The sequence below is a fragment of the Adiantum capillus-veneris genome, chromosome 24 (assembly GCF_014529385.1).
Source record: "Adiantum capillus-veneris isolate H3 chromosome 24, ASM1452938v2, whole genome shotgun sequence".
Taxonomy (NCBI): Eukaryota; Viridiplantae; Streptophyta; class Polypodiopsida; order Polypodiales; family Pteridaceae; genus Adiantum; species Adiantum capillus-veneris.
The window spans coordinates 79,380,260-79,402,150 of NC_140954.1; the positions used below are offsets into that span (position 1 = coordinate 79,380,260).

The 21,891-nt window shown below is 41.8% G+C and overlaps 4 protein-coding genes and 2 pseudogenes across 4 annotated transcripts; 2 read left to right on the plus strand and 4 right to left on the minus strand.

Moving 5' to 3' along the window:
* Window positions 1–262: 262 nt before the first annotated feature.
* LOC147426634 (uncharacterized) lies at window positions 263–5,527 on the minus strand. Its single transcript, XM_086498530.1, has 8 exons — window positions 5,236–5,527; window positions 3,710–4,614; window positions 3,133–3,188; window positions 2,600–2,669; window positions 2,405–2,521; window positions 2,020–2,148; window positions 1,289–1,925; window positions 263–823 (listed from the first exon to the last, which is right to left on the minus strand). Exons 1-7 carry the CDS (start codon window positions 5,390–5,392, stop codon window positions 1,476–1,478), a joined length of 1,884 nt encoding a protein of 627 aa, XP_086354656.1. The 5' UTR covers window positions 5,393–5,527; the 3' UTR covers window positions 263–823; window positions 1,289–1,475.
* A 2,435-nt stretch (window positions 5,528–7,962) lies between these two features.
* Window positions 7,963–9,012, minus strand: LOC147426635 (uncharacterized; annotated as a pseudogene).
* Window positions 9,013–9,804: 792 nt separating this feature from the next.
* Window positions 9,805–10,418, minus strand: LOC147426636 (uncharacterized). Its single transcript, XM_086499176.1, has 2 exons — window positions 10,204–10,418; window positions 9,805–10,126 (listed from the first exon to the last, which is right to left on the minus strand). Exons 1-2 carry the CDS (start codon window positions 10,416–10,418, stop codon window positions 9,805–9,807), a joined length of 537 nt encoding a protein of 178 aa, XP_086355302.1.
* Window positions 10,419–10,672: 254 nt separating this feature from the next.
* LOC147426637 (uncharacterized) lies at window positions 10,673–11,536 on the minus strand. The gene is made up of 4 exons (XM_086498224.1): window positions 11,502–11,536; window positions 11,103–11,411; window positions 10,787–11,022; window positions 10,673–10,707 (listed from the first exon to the last, which is right to left on the minus strand). Exons 1-4 carry the CDS (start codon window positions 11,534–11,536, stop codon window positions 10,673–10,675), a joined length of 615 nt encoding a protein of 204 aa, XP_086354350.1.
* Window positions 11,537–11,933: 397 nt separating this feature from the next.
* On the plus strand, window positions 11,934–14,622 carry LOC147426638 (uncharacterized; annotated as a pseudogene).
* Window positions 14,623–14,736: 114 nt separating this feature from the next.
* Window positions 14,737–16,600, plus strand: LOC147426639 (uncharacterized). Its single transcript, XM_086498509.1, has 6 exons — window positions 14,737–14,838; window positions 14,924–15,284; window positions 15,379–15,815; window positions 15,914–16,044; window positions 16,143–16,383; window positions 16,466–16,600. Exons 1-6 carry the CDS (start codon window positions 14,752–14,754, stop codon window positions 16,472–16,474), a joined length of 1,266 nt encoding a protein of 421 aa, XP_086354635.1. The 5' UTR covers window positions 14,737–14,751; the 3' UTR covers window positions 16,475–16,600.
* Window positions 16,601–21,891: the final 5,291 nt, after the last annotated feature.

Genomic DNA, 21,891 nt, shown 5'->3' on the forward strand with positions numbered 1-21,891 from the left:
AATAAAGTTTTTGATATCATCAATTACAAATGCATGGGGAGAAGAAGATATCACTTGCTCACTTTTGCAGAAAAGAGAGTAAAAAGGCTCCAAAATCTTTAATATTCACCTGAGACTCGCACAAGAAACACCCAAATCACCTTCACCGAAAGTGCACTGTCTAGATTCAAGGTACTCCCCAAGGCAATTAAACCATTAGCTCCATCATGCTTAGTATCGATTAAATAAGTACAATATCCCCACTATCATCAAGCAGTACATCTCTTTAAAATCTTCTTTCCTCACAGAACCTAACCAAAAAAATATCGGGGTAAGACAATTTAGCTACAAAGTTGTATTGTCTGATTTCTGTCAGACAAACCAAAAACATCAGAATCCCACCTTGAAACAAACTTCAATATAACCGACACTACAATGAATTGCTCTTGTGATACACAAATTTGCTAAATGTTGAGTTCACAACAACATCAGAATCAGGTGTTCTACACAAGTAACATGCCCTGCTTTCATTGACTGCATATTTCCAGATTCTGTAGAAGAGCTATATGAAATTCTATGAAAAAAATAAAGACCGATTCTATAATAAAAGCACACATGAGCACAGTGTCAACTATACTTGATCAATCCGAAGAAGCAACTCCAAATCTTCAGGAAAAATCACCCAATCAGCTGCATACTGCTGGAGGAAAACTCAAAAGGCGTTTATCCTGCCATTACGGTACATCCGTCTGCTGCAAGGAGAACCTAACCATTATCCATCTTGAGAATGATGTTGCAACTGGGCATGTATCCAACATTGGACAGCCTGAGTTGCTAGATGCATCTGACAGTAAAGCCAATCATCAGGACAACCGTGAGAACACTGAAGGCATAAATAACTACCTTAATAAATCCAAGAGCAAGCCCAATACACCTAAACAGAAAGTGAAAGTTCACACGCTCATGGTAGTTATCAAAGACTACGATCGATAGGTCCATTATCGAAATTTCTCACTAAATACTATACCCTACTGGCCTCAATGCCCAATAGCAAGCTTTGGCATCGAGAATCCCCCCCCCTCCACACACACACACACACAAAAAAAAAAAAATACAAAGCTTAGATTCTTTCGAAGTCTGCAGCATAGCTCCAAAAATATTTAAGCAAAATGATGGAAATACTTGAGGCACCACATATAGCGTACAGAAGGGACAACTGGGCAGTGGGCAGCTTTACATCACATACAGCTTTTGAAACCTAAAACCGATTTGTAAACTATATAGTTCAACCCAATGTGTAAGCACTTACCAGCATCTTGATTGCACTACTACAGCTGTCCTCAAGCTGGGATATGAAGCTGAATGCCCGCACTTCCATAACATTTTGACTGACACTTTGAAAACTCTGTCAAGCTCCTCAATCCATGCAGGTAAACAATCTCCACCCTGCAGTGCACGACGCAAGGATCTCAACTCCAGTGCACAAAACCTTCACTTTATGTTCTCCGGATCTTCTTTGATCTGGAGATTCCTCGCTGGCATTTCTCATTTCTCTTTCGTTTTGTTTCTGGGGACTCCTCCAAATTTTCATGAGGACCTAAACTTGCAGCAACCTGCCTTGTTGTATAGGCAGGAGATGAAGCCACGGGCATCTCAACGTGCTGCTTGCTAGACTCAGTGTCACCCCTTCTACTTCTTGTGAGCATCTGCTCCCCCTCTTGGCCAGGCTCTTTTGCCCCTGTCTCGCCTCCACTTAACGAGGCCATCTTGACTCGCTTTTTTGGTGAAATGTTGTCATCCATTTCTGGATCCCTTGAATGCTTGGTCAGCCGTGGTTGTTTAGACTTCCGCTCGGCCTGGATGTTGGTCAGCGCACGGGAAATACGAAGCACTCTGCCCCTCAATTTTAACGTGTGCCTAGATGAGAGTAAACTGTTGACATCAGCCTGCAAATTTGGGGAAAAAAATTAAAAAATGGGTAATCGCCGCGACTGGTAAAGTTGCACTCGTTGTTGAGAGTGCCCTACACCCTAGTATTACCTGTGTCTTGAAGAAAACATACGCAGTGCCTTTGCTGAGACCAGTTTGAGGATCTCTTATCACTTTAACAGCTGCAACATCCAATTCTAAGGATCCAATGGCACGAAACAAATGAAATAGCTCCTCATCCTGAAGTCAAAACAAAGCATAGTGAGTCATCTCTGCCAATGATTCCCTTCTCAAGTCTACAGTAGCAAAAGCAAGAGACACTAGCTTTTCTGCAGAAGCACATTGCCCACCGACCCCACCCCCAACTTTTTCCAGACATGTAGATATCAACGGTGGCATATGAGGCTCAACCTTCAGAGAAACTGTGTGGAATTTATGTACTTGGATTGTCTATAGCAACACCTACAAACAAAATATCAAGGGCACAAATTATCACCTTCACATTAGTGGGAGTATTGCTAACAAAGATGCTCCAAGATCCATCAACAGGTGCAGGAAACTCTTTTGCTACTCCGGCATGGGCAGCAGTAACACGCAAGCAGTTCCCATTGAACTGGAAAGTGACAAGAGTAAGAGAAACTCTGTTAGATAAGAAAAAAACACTTCCCCACACAACACATTTGAAAAATACCTCCTTCATGTTGTGAGCAATAGCAGCCTTTGCAGAACGCTCATCTTTAAACACAATCCGGGCACTTTGACTGCAAACATGCACAGGTAATATATACATGCAGTTAGCAAACCTGAATTACAAATAAGATAATTGTAATTTGTAACATTACATTTTTGCAAGTAGTGCCTAGGAACACAAAAATGAATCACATAAAAGAAATGAACTGCTGTCAATGAGACTTGGTGCTTGATTCTGATCTGTTTAACAAGGACTAGACATGTATACAACACCTGTTTCAGTAAAATCGTTCAAAAGCAAAACATAAGCAACAATCTCTAATCCATCTGTTTGCAGCTTGTTAGTGAGCGATTCCACAAAAATTTGACCGTCCCATAAACTCTTCTTTAATTGAGGCCAAGCTATATCCTCACCATTCGGTAAAACCCACTTGCTTGAAACTCAGGTGCAGAAAAACTTGTAAAAAAAACAGACAACCAGAGAACACAATTAAGAAACGCGCAATTTTGTTTTATGAGAAAATCAGCACAAACCAATCAGCTAATTTGTCGGCTTCTCCAATACTCTTTGACCTTCTTTTTGTTTTCTCCTGCACAGAATTTGAACCAATAAGAATAAGTGGCCAAAACTTGAGAAACAGTACTACTTACCTTTATTAAAATTCACATAAGCCCCAGAACAAGGCAAATAAGAATGTTTGCCTCCTCTGTATGTATGTGTGTATTTGAAGCTCAAATTTGCACAGCCGTTCCCAATGATGCATGCTTTGAACTTATGGATTGAGAAGGGGCAGAAAGAGCATATGCAGTGTCTGCATTGCACACGTCTCCATCAATGTAATATTTGAGTGTGTGCTTATAGCTGATGCATGGTAAAAAAAATTGGCTGCTACTATTTAAGATGTTGTCTAACAGTAACAACCGGATTCGTGCATGCCCTGGGTATTTGAACCTCAGTTTTTCCCAGCCATTAACAACAATGCATGCTTTGACTTCTGGCATGATACAGGCCGACAAGAAAGCAGATAGAGAACTTTCATCAGCAATCAATCAAGAACACATTACGAATCAAAGATTGAACATAAAAGAACATGCGGCACATATTCCTCACCTCTTGAAATACGACTGACTGGAGATGCATTGATTCGATTGCTCCAAATTGGGAAAACTCTTTGTTCATAGCTTTTCTGCTCACATGCAAAGGCAGATTTTCAACGAAAACAACCCTTTGCAGCTTCGCCTCTTCAGTGGCAGTTTCAATGACAGCACTGTTATCGTCAGCTCTCTCTCGTTTTCTGGTCAATATACTGGACATGTCAACTGTTGATGTCCTTCCCTCAGGACGAACAAGTTCTTCACTAATTGTTAAAGCCTTCATCTTCTTCTCGTTTTTGTCTTCAGCCACATTAACACGTTTTCGTTTTGCCCTTGTACTGCCTTTCTTTGACATTATATCCATGATTTGCACCTGCAGGGTTTCGCTAGGTTGCTTGACGTCCGGTGATGATTCTCCAAATCTAACTTTTTTTCTTGGACTCTCTTCTTTTGATGGATTCTGTGGCCGTTTCTGCTCCTTTGACTTTCTTGCGACCATAAGTGTCCTTCGGAAACTAGCAAGAAAGTCATCAGAATCTTGTCCCACCTCCTGCAGTGCCTCTTCATGCCCACTTATTCCTATCTCAACAGAGACATTGTGTTGGGTCCCAATCTCACCAGGTGAAACATGAGACACACCATCAGAGTTGTAAGCAGTTACATCAAAGTCATCTAGCATTTTATCTGCAGCATACTGCACATCATCGAGCTGGGTGGAGGCCCTTTCAAACCCAACTGAAGTCTCACATAAACCTATTTCAGAACTTTCCTCCAAGGCCTTTCCATCAAGAAATTTTCCCTCCTTGCTGTCAACCGTGTCTTCAAAAACATCATCTAAAGACAGTCGTGCTCTCTTTCTTGTCTCTGAAAGCTCCATATCTGGATAGAGCTTGCTCAAATCATCTCCACACTGACCAAGTTCTGAAAATGATGGGAGGTAAAAAAAGGTTAAAGGCCAGCTAGTAGCCACTGAAAAGACCATAACTGAAGTTAGTATAAAACGGCTTCGAACACCAATATGCGGAAGAAAGGGACTCAATTTAATAATTCTTAGTCTACCATCCTCAAAAAAATTATCTGTGAAAAGCAAGGTTGGTATCATGCACGTACAGCACAAAATCTGTGTGCTCAATTACTCGGTAACACTAGTACTAGGTATTTTGCAACACGGAACTTTGAGACCTATCACCCAAAAACCTTCCAAATGCTTCATTTATATGCTAGAATACCCAAACAGAGCCTCTTCAAAGCCAAGACACAAAAGACTTGCAAAATCGAAGGCTCTATGGTACTCAATCTCAAACAGGGCCTCTCCAAAACACAAGACTCACCAGGCCCGCAAAATTGAAGTCTAATCCCTTCAAAATGTTCCATTTATACATAAGAAATACCCAACAGGGCTTCTTGGACACAGCAGACCAACAAAATTGCAGAATTGTGTACGCAATTCTCAAAGATTTCATCCACGACACAGATCAACTCTATGCCCTGTTCTTACAAGCTCCAAAAGGAAAAATGTGGCGTCAATTGAGAGAATTCTACCTCCATGAGAGTTTAAGGAAGCGCCGACGAGCGGGGAATCTTCAGGTTTCTTGCGCTTTCCAAATGGAAGGCTGGCAAGGGACGACAGACCTCCTGCTATGGTGCCCAGTAAGCTCCTAAGAAGCTTGAAGCTGCCCTGTCCTTGATCGTTGTCCATGGAGAGAGCATGCGAACGTAATAGATCTTTACCAACAACACACGCACCCACAACGAGCGAGAAGCTTTATGAAGCGTCACACAGCCGCAATCTCATCTCTTGTATTTTGAAACAGAGAGGGGCCATTGCAAGAACAAATTATTTAAGGAGTTCAAACATGTGGTTTGGGTCCTGACTCCTTGTCTTGTGTGAGAGACTCGACTGGTGGTTAGTAGTCAACGGCCCTTCCAACTTGGGCATTGTTGGGCCAAGCTGGGTAGGCAGGAGGCGTCTCCCTCAAAAATAGCTTGCATCCTTCCTTTTAGAGGCAGCCAAATTTGCATCTAGGATGATCAAAACTGAGAGTATAGCCCCTCATTCACATAGAGCAGGCCACCCATTGTACACAATGGTCATGGACAACCATTCATGCACTTCTAAACTCCTAGTGACATGACCATAAGTACTTCACTCCCATGGAAGCTCAAAAAGAAAACAAGTGATCAACCTCTCCTCCCCACTAAGAGGCAATCCCACCACATACTTGTATAAAGTGCCATTCAGAATTTTATCTGACAATATTTTGAAGTAATAAACTATGTAAAGTATCGTAGAGTGCGATCGGTGTGCTCGATGTCGATGTCGGGTATCACTCTTGTGTGGTAGCGGCACTTCATCGGTGCACATGGCAAACACAACCGTCTGCGAGAACACTGGCATCGGGGTCGGATGTCGGAAACTCGTGCGCGTAAAGAGTTTCATCGAGGGAGTCGTCCGCACGAAAGGACCGTCGATGCCGAACCGATGCGAAACCGATGTCGATAAAACCTGTTCTCTCTCTCTCTCTCTCTCTCTCTCTCTCTCTCTCTCTCTCTCTCCACAGCTCTACTCTCTCTCAGCCCTGGTGTGTATGTGAGCGGGGGGTTGTCAAGGGCCGGGATGGTCGAGAGTCGGGGTGGGAGCAAGCCCTTGTACACAAAGTGTGTAAATTAAATTTTTTTATTTTTAAAAATGTTGATTTCTGGGCACTGCTCCCCTCATCTGCAGAGTATGTTGCAAGCTCACACACCTGCTCACTTTCGGCTTATTGCAAGCCAAGCTCGGAGCTGCTTACGATAGCGTTGTTGTCAATTTGCCTTCAATCTGAATATGCTGCCCAATTATGCTTTCGGTGCTTTGCTCACCCCACCAGGTCCCGATTCTGCTTGCCTTGCTGAGCTTCAAGCTCTATTGCTCGATTTCCTAAGTTGTTGATTCCCTGCAGAGCTCCCAAGCTCTCAAGATTCCAATGCTTGACAGGGGTCGTTGTGCATGTGGGATAGTCAAGGCTCGGGTCGAGACACCTGGGCTCTGATACCACTTGTAGGAAATGGCTATGGAGTGCAAGAGAGGGAAGGAGAGATGGGGAAGGGGATGAGGAGCATACACAGGATCTGATGGAGCTTGTGAGAAGAACCCTTCTCAGTCTCCTTATTTTCTACATAAGCAAGAATGTAATGGGCGGGCGCCCGGCCACGGGGCCTGAAACCCGAGTGCATCCATGGAGCGAGCCAAGAGCAGTGAGCCTCGAGCAAAAATGAGAAATCAGTTGAGTAGATAGAAGCGAGCACAAAGTAGCTTGAGACAACACCACTGTAGTAAAATCAAGCCCCATGTATTTAGGGTTTAATACTTCTATGACAAATACTCCAGTGCACATAGAGAAAGACGATCCTAAAATTGAGAGAGAGAGAGAGAGAGAGAGAGAGAGAGAGAGGAAAATTTTTATAGACCTTCATGAATGTTAATACTCCCTAAGCAAAAATTGGTAGGGCAATGGAAAAATTGCATGCACCATGATTTCTTTTAAATCATGGGAAAAATTTATAGGGAGGAAAATTTGTAAAGAGCTTTTGTGTGTGTGTGTGTGTGTGTGTGTGTGTGTGTGTGTGTGTGTGTGTGAGTGAGAGAGAGAGAGAGAGAGAGAGAGAGAGAGAGAGCAGATTTGAGATGTACTACCTTTGCAAAAGGCCCAAATGATCTATGAGAGAAAAACATACATTAATCATACCTATGATACAATTATTTGAAACACGAATGAAACAAAAGAAACAACCTGAAAAGATTATGAGTGGTGGGTACAAAATGAGATAGTGACAAGCTAGAGGGGGTTTGAAGTGTGTGTGTGTGTGTGTGTGTGTGTGTGTGTGTGTGTGTGTGTGTGTGTGTGTGTGTGAGAGAGAGAGAGAGAGAGAGAGAGAGAGTGACAGAGAGCATGCCATTCAAAGTTGACCATTGGAAAGCAATGGAGATTGCAATATAGACAAGAGAGAGTACCATGGTAGAGTTGCAAAGTTTGCAAAACTCTTTGAATATGTTATGGATGAAATCTATCATATTCTTGAAGGAATAACCTAGAAAAAAAAAATGCTTTAGTACCTACCTCTTACAAAAAGTTTATGCTGATTCATTTCAAAAATTAGGTGCTGAGTGGGTTACAAAATGCACTAAGTAGGAGGAACTAAATAACTGCAGTGATCTATAGACTATAGGTTTTGCTATCTTGTCTACCCTTCCAAAAACAAAATAAGACATCACCCAGGCTATAGCCCTTATAGCTGATTAGGTTGGATTCTGACTGCCTTTGTTAGCATATCCTTAAGAATGGCCTTTGGAATTCGTGCTTGATGGATATGCATGTTGTTGTTGACATCTTGTCCAAGTACAATCAAGTACACAAAATAAAGATGCTTGCAAACAAGAAAGGATGCTTTTTTTGCCAACCTGCCTTGAAAATCAATGCACGAACAAGATGGGACATTCTGAATTATAACTTCTATGCATGATGTAGGGGCTCTACTGTGACCTGTCAGTAGTTCTATGGTAAAAATCTCTTTCTCTCCTTCCACTTCTACGCGGCTTTCAGTCAATTTTGCTGACATTTCTAATGCTGCATTAACTTGAGCATAGGCAGCCTTCGATACCCCTGGTCGATAGGGATAATTTTGATCTTCATTTTTGTTGGCATGGGGCTCTCTCTGATGCACTTCTTTGGGGATCAATGATTCCGTTGACACTCCAATCTCAAATCCTGCCTTCACAAGTGCACAAGCTTCTTGGATGTTGAGTTTGGTGCCCTTTGCAATAGGCCAAACATGCGGAGCGCATTTTGGTGGGTGTATGATGCTTGTGACCATTCTCCATGTATGCCTCACATCTGTGTTGCAAAAGTAGCAAAACTTTTGCTTCCGCCAAGAAGATAATTGACAGTCACTCCAAAAACATGGAGCTGGGTCTCCCGGTCTCTACCTCAATCCACACTTCTTACCAGCTGTCCAATGGTTACACTCCACTCTACTTGATGTTGGTATCCTGCGAATAGCCCACTTTGTGTCATGGACATTTTGCTCTAGAGCTTGCAACAATTCACTGCATGGTTGCTCATGTGCTGCATTTGACGTCTTATCTTGCGTGACATAATTATACTCAGGCCTGTGGCTACAAATGCTTGTATCCATATCCATTAATGGTCGCTTGGCACGCATTGTCCTCTTCTCACCCTTGAAATTAACTCTGTTATTGAACATTGGAGTACCCATGGAAGCATCATCCACTGCCTTAGAGGTGGCTGTTGGTGATGGACTAGTCTGCATCCTTGACATGGCTCTGTCAACTAAAATTTCCAATGTTGGCCCCCCTCCAATATATTTACCATCCAAGAAGGCTAGACGCCGGGCACACTGAAGATAGGCATTAATAAGATCAGTGACACATGCATCATAAAGACTAATTTTTTGCTTGTACCCCTCTCCAGCCAACCAACTTGCATGTTTGCTCTCAGAGAGGTTGGTCCTTGGAATCAATGCATTCATTATGGGCTCCCCATCCTTGACCATCATATGTCCCCAATGGCTAACCCTGAAATGCCACCAACTCAACCAACTATCTAGCTTTGGTATGTTTTTATCTGTTGTCTTGTCTGTTGCCCACCAGCTCCTAATCCTACGAAATTGCTCGAGTGCCGCATCTGTTGTTTCAAACAATCTCCACTTCTCACACATCTCTTTATGCTTTGATTGGTACTGAGAGTGGATATACCTCTGTGTGTGCACCCTCAAATTATCCTCCCAGTGCCATAGACAAGACCTTTCCCTACCCACCATTTCCTTCTTGTCCCCGAACACATATCTCACTGCATTCCAATTTGCTCCTTCCTCATCTGACATGAATCCTTGAAAATTGGCTGGCCTATCTGTGTGCTCAATCATAACCTGGTTCATAGATTCCCAAAACATTATTTGTGCTTCCTCATCCTCTTCTTTGAACTCGCATGTGGCAATAGTTAGAAGCTCTCCAATCCTAATAACATTACAAAGCCATGAGCCAAGGTATACAATAGTTTACACAATTAGTATCCACATCCACTTATTTATTTTTTAATACTTATTTGTTACTTACGTGTGATCATAAACATGTGCTCCCATTGTGTGCCAACCTCCTTCTATTCGATGGACATGGTCAAAACAAACCCATGATAATCGGAGGTCTTCATGTCCATCTCTATCCATCCTTCTGACCACATCTACTCCTGAACCTGGGCCAGTAGTAGACATCTTGAATATGAAGGACCGCTCTTGTGATGTTGATGCTTGCAACGGAAATCGAGAGCCATGGAAGAACTGAAAGTGGCACTTTCTCTTTAGTTCAAGAATTGCATCATATCCATCACCCATTGGTCGAGTGGTCCTTCTACACTGCATCACCATTTGCTTTACCCTACAACATACATAATCATGGGTGAACCAATTTTTCAAGAATACAAGTGTTTTGGTGCTTATAAGTTGAAAACTTACTTCTTCATGTTGACAAGGGTAAGCAATTCTTGGGACATCTCATGGACCTCCTTCTCACTTATAAAATCCCCACTTGTAATATTGTCATCTGTGAAGGCCTTGAGCACCATCTCTCTAGCCAATATCATTTGTACCTTCCTAGGGCCTGCTCTATTGTCCATTGTCACTACCTTAGCTACTAAGGCTTTTATGTTCCGAATTGATGCTCTAGACATTCCCTTAGGGACGATGTGTTTGTGCTTGCCATGGTGCATAAATAGCCTACTATGGCAAGAATCCCTAGGCATAAAGTAGTAAAATGTTGCTGGACAATCTTTCACACACATGGGAACATGCTTGCAAAAAAAGCATTCTAAATTTCCATAGCTCCCCATGGCTAGGCAGCCATTCTTTGGGAGCTTGGACAACTGACCATTCCAATGTTGCTTGTTAGTTTGATTAGTTCTGCTCCTAAATGAGCATCGCTCATTCATACATTGGAAAACCCCTCCACAAAAACTCTTCCTAAGGACAAAAGATTTTTGAGTTCTTGTCTGAGTTTGTGGTTTTGTCCACAAATTTCCCTCATACTTTTGTTCCATACCCTCCATTGCCTTCCCCTCAATCATTTCATAGATGCAGAATTCTTGGTAGGTTTTTGGTAGATCTTTGACCTTGCCCTTGTATTCACACTCTTGCATAATATTGTGAAGCACATCATTGGGAGGGAGTGTACGGATGATCTGAAATGCACAAACTGCTGTCTCAAAATTTAGAGTTTCTTCATCTAGCTTATCAAATTCAACATGATCTTCATTTTCCTCATCATCATCAATTTGTCTGCAAGAGAGCAAAAAAAATAGTGAAGAATTGTTCAAATTCAAACCTTCCAAAATGATCTTGGACTTGCATGCACTTACATTGGTGCAGGTGATGGACCAATTGGAGATGACTCAGGGGTCTGAAAGATGTCTTCTAGTCTTGCAGTGTAATTTTTAGATAATGATTCCTCCAAGATGAAGTATGCCTCCATATAAACCCCCGCATAGGTGGGAAGAGGTGCCAAAACGTTAAACTCTTGTCCCTCCTGAACAAGAGCCTCGACAATGACCCTAGTTGTACCACACAACTTCTCTTGCAGGAGCTTGACGGGAAGGAGGCATTTTCCATGGATGAATGGAATGTTGATGGACTGTCCGGACACAGATTGCAAGAAAATTTTAGCTTCCCTGAATAAAAGAGAACTTTCAATCAGATCAACACCATATCCATAGTTAATAATTTTGAGTAAATTGAACACGTGTCAAGTCAATCTGTACCAACAACTCTGTAAAGTTAACAATTTCACATTCATTCATAAACACTACTGTCTCAATCCGAGTTTTTTTTTTAAATGAAATTCTGACAAATCCTTAAAAAATGTTAATCTTGAGAAATGTTTTAAAAAACGTTAATCTAGCGAAATGGTTGTAAAAGTTAATAATTTCACAGACATTTGAAAACACTACTATCAATCCCAGTTTTTTTAAAAAATGAAATTCTGAGAAATGTTTAAAAAATGTTAATCTTGAGACATGTTTAAGAATACGTTAATCTGGAGAAACGGTTGAAGAAAGTTAGTTTGGTTTTTTAATTATATTCTAACTTTTCAAAACATTTCTATTGCCCTTCAAATGTTCAACTTTTGAAATGCACACTGCTTATTCTTAATCGTTCATATTGTTTGCCTGGTTTCCATCCTTTGCAACGCCATGAGGAAGGCAAGGCTCTTGCAAACGTCGCCACTGGCCAAATACTTCCACCCCTTAAGCCCCAAGAAAACAACAAAGGTAAGCTTAAACTTTTGATTTAAGGACCATCTTTCTCAAATCTTTAAGCACGTTGAGCGCGCTTAAAGATCTGAGAAAAGAGAAGGTGAATTTGACAGCAAATGAGAGCATTTGAGTTGAGCGTAGGTGTGAGAGGAATGGAAGATTCCTGTTGCTGTGTGTATTGAGCTGTTGCTGTGTGTATTGAGCAGATGGTAGCACTGTTGAAGCTTGCATCACTACTAGTTCGTGGTAGCAACAGAGCTCAGAGAGAGAGAGAGAGAGAGAGAGAGAGAGAGAGAGAGAGAGAGAGAGAGAGAGAGAGAGAGCTCCTATGAGAGACACTGTGTATAGTAAAGCTCCCTTAACACCTCAAACAGCGTGAGATGCAGGGTGTGAGTTGTCGATGGAGAATTGCAGAGCAAAGCCAGGAGGGGTCAGTGTGACTGCGAATGGAGAACACACACACACACACACACACACACACACACACACACACACACACACACAGAGTCACTTACATGTTTGTAGAAAGAACATATAGATTCTTCATATAAAGCTCCAGGAGAATGGAGAAGAGCAAAATGATAAGTGGTAGTATAGAGGTGGTGCGAGATTTGTAAAGTGATAAATGTGCCAGCTGTAATGATTTCAACTCGCCATAATGACTCTAACACACCACAACTACCCATAATTTAGTTAATGGCTGGAGCGAGATTCGTGGTGATAAATGTGTCGATCGTAATGATTTTAACTTGCCATAATGACTCTAACGCAACACAACTACCCATAATTTAGTTAATGGCTGATGTTGTCCTTTCCAATGTGTCCGATTCAGTCATTCATATGGCTTTTAACTAGATTTCATATAATCGAGAATTTTCATTCTTTCAAAGTGTTTATGCACTTCACAAGATCGAATTGTGAGGATGGTAAGTGTGAGGCAGATATTATGAGTATGGTAACTATGCCTAAGAGAAGGAAAATTGTGCAGGGTGCAGGGGATTCTGGAGCAACATACAAGAGAAGAGGTAGACCATCAAAGCAGGACAACTTCAATAGGTCAATTGCAAGAGCAGGTAATCAAGAGCATTCTCAAGTAAGTCAAAAGGATGCTGAAGATGTTGAGGAAAATGGTGGTGCTGAGGAGCTGGTTGATAGTATTGTTCATGACTTGGAGCAAGAAAACGTTGAGAAGGTAGTGGATCAAGCTGCTATTGAGAGAGAGGAGCAGGGAGCTGATACTCAGAGAACTCAGGAAGATGATCAGAGTGAGGAGGTGGTAGTTGAGAAACATGACCAGGTGACTAAGGGGCAACGTGATGATGAGGTGACTGAGGGGCAACATGATGAGGAGGAGGGGCAACATGATGATGAGGTGACTGCGGGGCAAGATGATGAGGAGGAGGGGCAACATGATGATGAGGTGACTGAGGGGCAACATGATGATGAGGTGACTGAGGGGCAACAAGATGATGAGGTGATAGAAGGCCGGAATATCTCCAATCTTGCAGGGGGGAGAAGAAACAAATTAGAGGTGTTTGGTAAGATCCTTGAGATATCTACACCACAGGCATTCCTTGAAAGAATCAGAGTCACATTTTGTGGACCACCCCCTAGGATCCCATTATGCAGGTTACTGTCTAGTGAAGCCATTAGAAAAGTAAGCCCTTCCACCGAAAGATCACTCACAAGAAGTTTTATTAAGATGGGAGGATATCTTGAGAGCAAGGGAGCCTTTATTGTCTCCATTATTGATCTAGAGGGGGAGGAGACACCAATCACTCAAGAAAGGATAGATTCTTGGGATGACTGCTGGAAAACAATTAATGAAAGATTTGAGAGGTCCCTTGATTTAGAGACAGAGTGGGGACCCTACTTGAAAGGAAAGATGGTCCATGTCCTGGATGGCAACAATCGTCTGCATGCATGGATGGAATGCATTAGACAAGGTATTCTTTAACTTAATCTCCTTTAAGAACTTTTGTTGTGTTGATTGCACTATTTTAATATAATTGTACAATTATGCAATACAGGGTTTGAGAACGATATGTCTAGACATTGCTCTGTGGTCTGCCACTTTTTGCAGTTTGCAAAGACTGATGTGGGGGAATTAATGTTTTCCTTGGCAAGATTGAACAAGTAAGATGATGTTGGGCATCTACTATTCTCCTTGAAAATTTTAATTGTTGTCTTGGAGTTATTGATATTCTTTTTTGTTTTAATGCTACAGGATGAACGATTATGCATATGTGCCAACCACATTTGGGATAGGTTGTTCCAATTGAGAAGGCTAGGAGAGGCAGACAAGACTACTCTCTTGGATGGTTTGTCTATTGAAGACAGAGCATGGGTGGAGAAAGAAATGCAGGTTGTTTCATCTCGGGGGAAAAGGAGTTGGTTTACACTCCCTGTGCAAATAATGACATGGTTGCTCTTTAAGGATGAGATGGAATAGAAGATTGAAGAGTTGGCTAAGGGAATGGATGAAACTGGTAGGGCCAAGGTGATAAAGAAGATGGAGATTACCTATAGGGGAAAGACCTCCAAGTATGCAAGGATTGCAGATCCTGCAAATGGAGAGAAGTTTTGGTGTGCTACTCTATCCTTGCCTTGGCATGAACCGAGTGCGCAAATTGCGACTAAAGAGATAGGTTTATAGGTTTGTTAATTTGTATGGTTCAATTTTTTAGTCCTCATTAAACTAGTACTCAGTAGTTGGTGTGTGTTTAGATGGCTACTCAAGGAGATTGCACAACACATGCTTGATGAGATGCCCCCCTTGGCAAGTGTATGGACATATGCAGATAACCCTACGTTCATGTATTCCGATGTGAAGCTTGGAAGGGTAAGCGATGCATTACATTGCATTTTTTATGTTAACTCTTAACGCATAGGGAGATTATGCTAAATAATAGTTGTTGATTGTGCAGTCCTTGTCCACCATAGAGAAAGCCAAGTGTCCGTGGTGGCTAGACATGGTTAAGAACCATGTTCCGGATGAGGAGTTGGAATTATTTCAGCAACATAAAGCAGCCCTTCAACTTACAACTACTACGAATAGTGTCTTGGAAGAGGAGACGACGACAACTTCTCAAGTAGTAGCATCCACTGCATCAGCATCATTTCGTAAGACACTTCCTATAAATCTTGGTAGGGAAGTCGTACATAGGGCATTACAAGCAAACAAGGCTATAGAGGATGGCAAGATGCAAGGGCAACATCAAAGCGCAAGTAGCAGTGGAGGGCTAAGAGAAAATGATGTCATAATCAATGAAACATTGGAACCTATAGGTAGTGTTGATGCCTTTGCTGTCTATCTAATATGATCCATGGAGTGTTGTGATTGTTGATACATTTTCTTAAATCTAAAAGCTTTGATTTGTAGGCACTATTTACGTTTTCAACATTTCTGTTGAAGAGCTTGTTCATATTATTGAATATCCCCAACAAGCAGAGCAAATGGGGCTTGAGGTGTTAGAGGCCTTCAATGTAGTTTGTAGCCAAGGCACTGTGAAGGGCACTCAGCTAGACTTGTGCATAGACCTCATATTTGCAGATTTTCCATCTAACGTGGCTGTCGAGGGATGCTTTTGCAATAAAGTTCCGTTTTGGAACAAGATAGTGGATAACCTGTATGACACCACATTTCAGCTTGCAGACTCATGCTTGAGTGATAGGGGGTTTTTTGTTTGTTTGTACACCATGGAGGAAGGGGTGAAAGTCGAGCAAGCTGGCAAGCAAAAAGGGTTTAAGATATATCATCGTCAGGTTGTGAGATGCACACCACCTATTGGAAAGAGGTTGGGACCCATTGTCACACAGGTACAAGTAATTGATTCTTGATTTAATGTGCAATAGAATTTAGTGTGGCATCCTATTCTTTAATGACATGTATGACATAAAGCTTTCTATTTGAATAGGTGAATTGCTTGATCTTGTCTGCTTTTGTTCGTTGTTCGACAACTTGTGTGTATCGTATACATCATGATCAGTTGCCAAAATTGAAACTTGGTGGTGACCTTCAATTTGGACAGGACCTTATCTTCGATATGTGAGTTGACTCTATCATTTACTTGTTTATATGCCTAATCCATCATTTATATATATATATATGCCATTAAAGTAAGTAAAATGTGTATTCAATGTCAGAGTACCTGAAGCAGATTTAGTAAAGAGGAAAGGAAAGCCATGGAGGGGTGGTTGTCAAAGAGGTCAAAAGCTTGTGAAGTACATAATCGCACTTTTTAGCCGTCCACAAAATGTAGTCCTTGACATATTTGCTGGCACGGGTACACTTGGCTTGGCAGCTGGCTTCATGGATAGACATGTCATTATGTTTGAGAGGGATGAGCGCATATATGATGGCTTGTTGAAGCCATTTGGAGTCAAGGTATGTTAGGAGTAGGTTCGTTGAAAATTATAAGTTGATTGACAAGAGGGTATGTATTAAGCAATTGTGTATTTTTTTGCAGATGGATTGATTTTAAAGGGTCGCAATGTAGTTGAAGATTGGATCCAGCTAAGCTTCACATTTTCTTTTTGCTATTCTCTTAGATGATTGTGCTCAAACTTAGACTCACTGGCAGTGTTGTAGATTTCTTCAAAACTACCTTTCTTTTATAGGGGAAATAAGAACGGTCGAATATGGTACTCGTGTGTTTGATGGTTGTATAAGAACAGTCGAATATGGTACTCGTGTGTTTGATGGGGTTGTTTTTTTGGGATAAAAACGCTAATTCTTTAGGCTGATTTGGGGCTAATCTGGGGCTGTTTTTTTGGGCTAAAATCGCTAATTTTGTAGGCTGATTTGGTGGCAGATTTGGGGCTGATCTGGGGCTGTTTTTTGGGGCTAAAAACGCTAATTCTTTAGGCTGATTTGGTGGCGGATTTGGGGCTGTTTTTTGGGCTAAAAACGCTAATTCTTTAGGCTGATTTGGTGGCTGATTTGGGGCTGATCTTGTCTGGGATGTCGTCTCATGGAGTGCATTGACTACAGATATGCCCAACATAAGCGAAAAAGGCGAGGAAGCTTAGGGCTGTTTTGAGCATATGCAATGCAAGGACGCCGCTCCAAATGCGATCACCTAATCTTGCATCTTCACGGCATATGCCATTACGCAAGACACTAATATGGGCAAAATAGTTCAGATGATATTGTTAGTCAAGGGCTATTGAAAAACGATGTCTTTCTTGGAATTGCCTTGGTCGACGTGTATGCCAAATGTGCTCTATCTCAGCAAGCACAAAAGGTGGTCGAGGAGTTGCTTGTCAGGGATGTTGTCTCATGGAGTGCACTGATTGTGGGATATGCCCAACACGAAAAAGGCCAAAAAGCTTTAGGGCTGTTTTTAGCATATGTAGTGCGAGGACTTCTCATGGAATGCACTGATTGCGTGATATTCTCAACACAGGAAAGGCCAAGAATAGGAGCTAAAAACGTTGATTTTCTGGGCTGATTTGATGGATCATTTAGAGGCTAAAAACGCTAAGTTTTAGGGCTGATTTGGTGGTTGATTAGGGACTGATCTTGTCTGGATGTCGTCTCATGGAGTGCATTGACTGCGGGATATGCCCAACACGAGAGGGAAAGGCGAGGAAGCTTAGGACTGTTTTCAGCATATGCAATGCAAGGACGTCTCTCCAAATGCGATCGTCTACGCTTGCATCTTCAAGACATGTGGCATTATGCAAGAGGCTAATATGGGTGAAAGAATTTCGATCATATTGTTAGGCAAACATTTCTGGAAAAAGATGTCGTGCTTGGCATTGCCTTGGTCAACATGTAAGCGAAACGTGCTCCACCTCAGCAAGCACCAAAGGTGGTCGAGGAGTTGCTTGTCAGGTATGTCATCTCATGTAGTGCACTAATTGCGAGATATGCCCAACACGGGAAAGTCCAAAACTAGGAGCTAAAAATTGTTGTAATTTTGGGCTGTTTTGATGGCGGATTTGGGGCTGATCTGGGGCTGTTTTTTTGGGCTAAAAACGCTAATTTTTTAGGTTGATTTGGTAGCTGATTTGGGACTGATCTGGGGCTGTTTTCTTGGTCTAAAAACGCTAATTTTCTAGGCTGATTCGGTGGCGGATTTGGGGCTGATCTGGGGCTGTTTTTTTGGGCTAAAAACGCTAATTCTTTAGGCTGATTTGGTGGTTGATCTTGTCTGGGATGTCGTCTCATGGAGTGCATTGACTACGGATATGCCCAACATAAGCGAAAAAGGCGAGGAAGCTTAGGGCTGTTTTGAGCATATGCAATGCAAGGACGCCGCTCCAAATGCGATCACCTAATCTTGTATCTTCACGGCCTCTATGCCATTACGCAAGACACTAATATGGGCAAAATAGTTCATATGATATTGTTAGTCAAGGGCTATTGAAAAACGATGTCTTTCTTGGAATTGCCTTGGTCGACGTGTATGCCAAATGTGCGCGACCTCGGCAAGCACAAAAGGTGGTCGAGGAGTTGCTTGTCAAGGATGTCGTCTCATGGAGTGCACTAATTGCGGGATATGCCCAACACGAAAAAGGCCAAAAAGCTTAGGGCTGTTTTTAGCATATGCAATGCGAGGACTTCTCATGGAATGCACTGATTGCGTGATATTCTCAACACAGGAAAGGCCAAGAATAGGAGCTAAAAACGTTGATTTTCTGGGCTGATTTGATGGATCATTTAGAGGCTAAAAACGTTGAGTTTTAGGGCTGATTTGGTGATTAGGGACCGATCTTGTCTGGATGTCGTCTCATGGAGTGCATTGACTACGGGATATGCCCAACACGAGAGGGGAAGGCGAGGAAGATTAGGACTGTTTTCAGCATATGCAATGCAGGGACATCTCTCCAAATGCGATCGTCTACGCTTGCATCTTCAAGACATGTGGCATTATGCAAGAGGCTAATATGGGTGAAAGAATTTCGATCATATTGTTAGTCAAACATTTCTGGAAAAAGATGTCGTGCTTGGCATTGTCTTGGTCAACATGTAAGCGAAACGTGCTCCACCTCAGCAAGCACCAAAGGTGGTCGAGGAGTTGCTTGTCAGGTATGTCATCTCATGTAGTGCACTAATTGCGAGATATGCCCAACACGGGAAAGTCCAAAACTAGGAGCTAAAAATGCTGTAATTTTGGGCTGATTTGATGGCGGATTGGGGCTGATCTGGGGCTGTTTTTTTGGTTGATTTGGTAGCTGATTTGGGGCTGATGTGGGGCTGTTTTCTTGGTCTAAAAACGCTAATTTTTTAGGCTGATTTGGTGGCGGATTTGGGGTTGATTTGGGGCTGTTTTTTTGGGCTAAAAACGCTAATTCTTTAGGTTGATTTGGGGCTGATCTTGTCTGGGATGTCGTCTCATGGAGTGCATTGACTACGGATATGCCCAACATAAGCGAAAAAGGCGAGGAAGCTTAGGGCTGTTTTGAGCATATGCAATGCAAGGACGCCTCTCCAAATGCGATCACCTAATCTTGCATCTTCACGGCCGCTATGCCATTACGCAAGACACTAATATGGGCAAAATAGTTCAGATGATATTGTTAGTCAAGGGCTATTGAAAAATGATGTCTTTCTTGGAATTGCCTTGGTCGACGTGTATGCCAAATGTGCTCTACCTCTGCAAGCACAAAAGGTGGTCGAGGAGTTGCTTGTCAAGTATGTCGTCTCATGGAGTGCACTGACTACAACATATGCCCAACACGGGAAAGGCCAAAAAGCTTAGGGTTGTTTTTAGCATATGCACTGCGAGGACATCTCTCCAAATGCGGTCACCTATGCTTGCATTTGAAGGACATGTGGCATTATGCAAGAGGCTATTATGGGTGAAAGAATTCCAATGATATAGTTAGTCATGCATTACTGAAAAACGATGTCATGCTTGGCATTGCCTTGCTCAACTAATATGGGCGAAATAATTCAGATGATATTGTTAGTCAAGGGCTATTGACAAACGATTTAGTGCTTGGCATTGCCTTGGTTGACATGTATGCCAAATACGCTCTATGAAAATGTTATATAATGGACTTGGGAGTTGGTTGATTCTCTTACAGTGTTTTATGGCTCTCTAGCTTTTATAGACATGTAGAATGTCTTACTCTATTTAACTCATGAGCAATATATAGGTTTCTCACCAAACTTGCCATCTCCCTCCAACTAGGATTTTTTGTGCATGCCGCTCGCTCCTATTGCACTTAGATTCTTGATGGTAATAGTTGCTCGCTCTCATGGGCTCGCTCAACGGCCACCCCCCTGAAACCCGACAGCTGCTTCTTGCTCAACCATGATATACATGAACTACCGAGCATGAAATGGAAACCGCTTGTGAACACTCGTGTGCCAAAACAACCAGCCTAATTTGAGTCCAGAAAAGCATGTAAATCTGGCGGCAATGATCTCCCCTTGGGATAAAACAACCCAAGATGTAAAGTGCCACTTAAGCAGAAAAAGATACGCTTGACAGCCTTCCAATGCTTAGACCCTAGGCTATGCATAAATCTGCTAACCTGTGAGACTGCAAACTGAATATCCGGTCGCGTGTTGCATACAGAAATTAGGCATCCAACAGCAATTTGTTGGTAAAGAGTGACATCGGCAAGATCACCAGCATCATGAAGACTCAATTTCAAATCTGTTTCCATGGGAGTAGCAATAGGTTTGCAATCCTCAAGTCCAAACTTACATAGCAATGTCTTTATCATTAAGGCCAAAAACGACTCAAATAGAGTTGTGTAAGGAATTGGTTAACTTACTAATTAGCAGAGCCGTTGACGATCGAAACGGTTCCAAATTTGGACGTTTTGGTTATTTAAAGCATATCTACGTTGTTTAAAGCGTATCTAAGTACATATCTCTAAATATTCAAAAAGATATCATTTTCAACTCATTCTTTTGCGGCTCACCTGGAACTTTGTTCTCATTTACTTCACTTGGCGGCAAATAGCTATTTCCACTTTTGAACGACTCAGTCCCTCTTTTTTTAATCTGACTCTCTTATGACCTTTCACGAGCTTTCTCTCTTCTTTTCTAATGCTAGCAGCTCTGCTACTACGTTATCTCCATTATACTTTCTGTGTGCTCTTCACTAATTAGAATGAGTGATCCATCTTCCATTAGTGATAATCGCAAGTTTCACTTGAATATTAAGCTAAGCCAAGAATATGCTACTACACGGAGTGTACCAGTTACAAATGCAAATGAAGCACAACAACTTTGCAACAAGGGAAAGAAACACATTGATATATGGACAGACGGGAGCTTGTATCCATCGGATCTCAGGACTAGAAGGTATCCATCTTTTCACACACCTCATGATTTGATGAGATTTATTAGAGATGGGGTTGATGGCTTACTAGTATATATTTCTAGGCTATCTTAATTACACATTAATCATGCACATTACATTCAATATCTCTGAACTTCTTTGTCTTTGAATGCAACAAGAATTTTAGAACTTGAAAACCAAATAGCCTCTCTAAAACAAGAAAATTATCAGCTTCATACTTTAAAAGAAACTCCAATAGGATTAAGAGCATGAGTTAAACGAATGAGAGATGTAGTAAACTTAACAGAAGGGTCTGGACAAAGAAAAACAAGGTTAAAGATTACTAGAGAACATGTGACGAGGCTCTTAGGATTTGATATGTCCAATGCTCAAGAAAGGGTGAGATTGTTGAATGAGGTAATAAACAAGAGTGACATTTTGAAACTTTTGAAACTTCTCCAAAATCGAACCCAAAAAAAATTGGTATTTCAAAATTTACTGAAAGATATGGATTATTGGTCCAACCTTCTCAAAATGCAAGAAGTTTGTGACACAGTGGGAGTGAGTAGAAGGGGTTATAAGGCCATCTCTAAAACCTGGTTTCAGGTTCTTAAGTATTACAAGATTAAAGCTTTTGGATTGCCTAG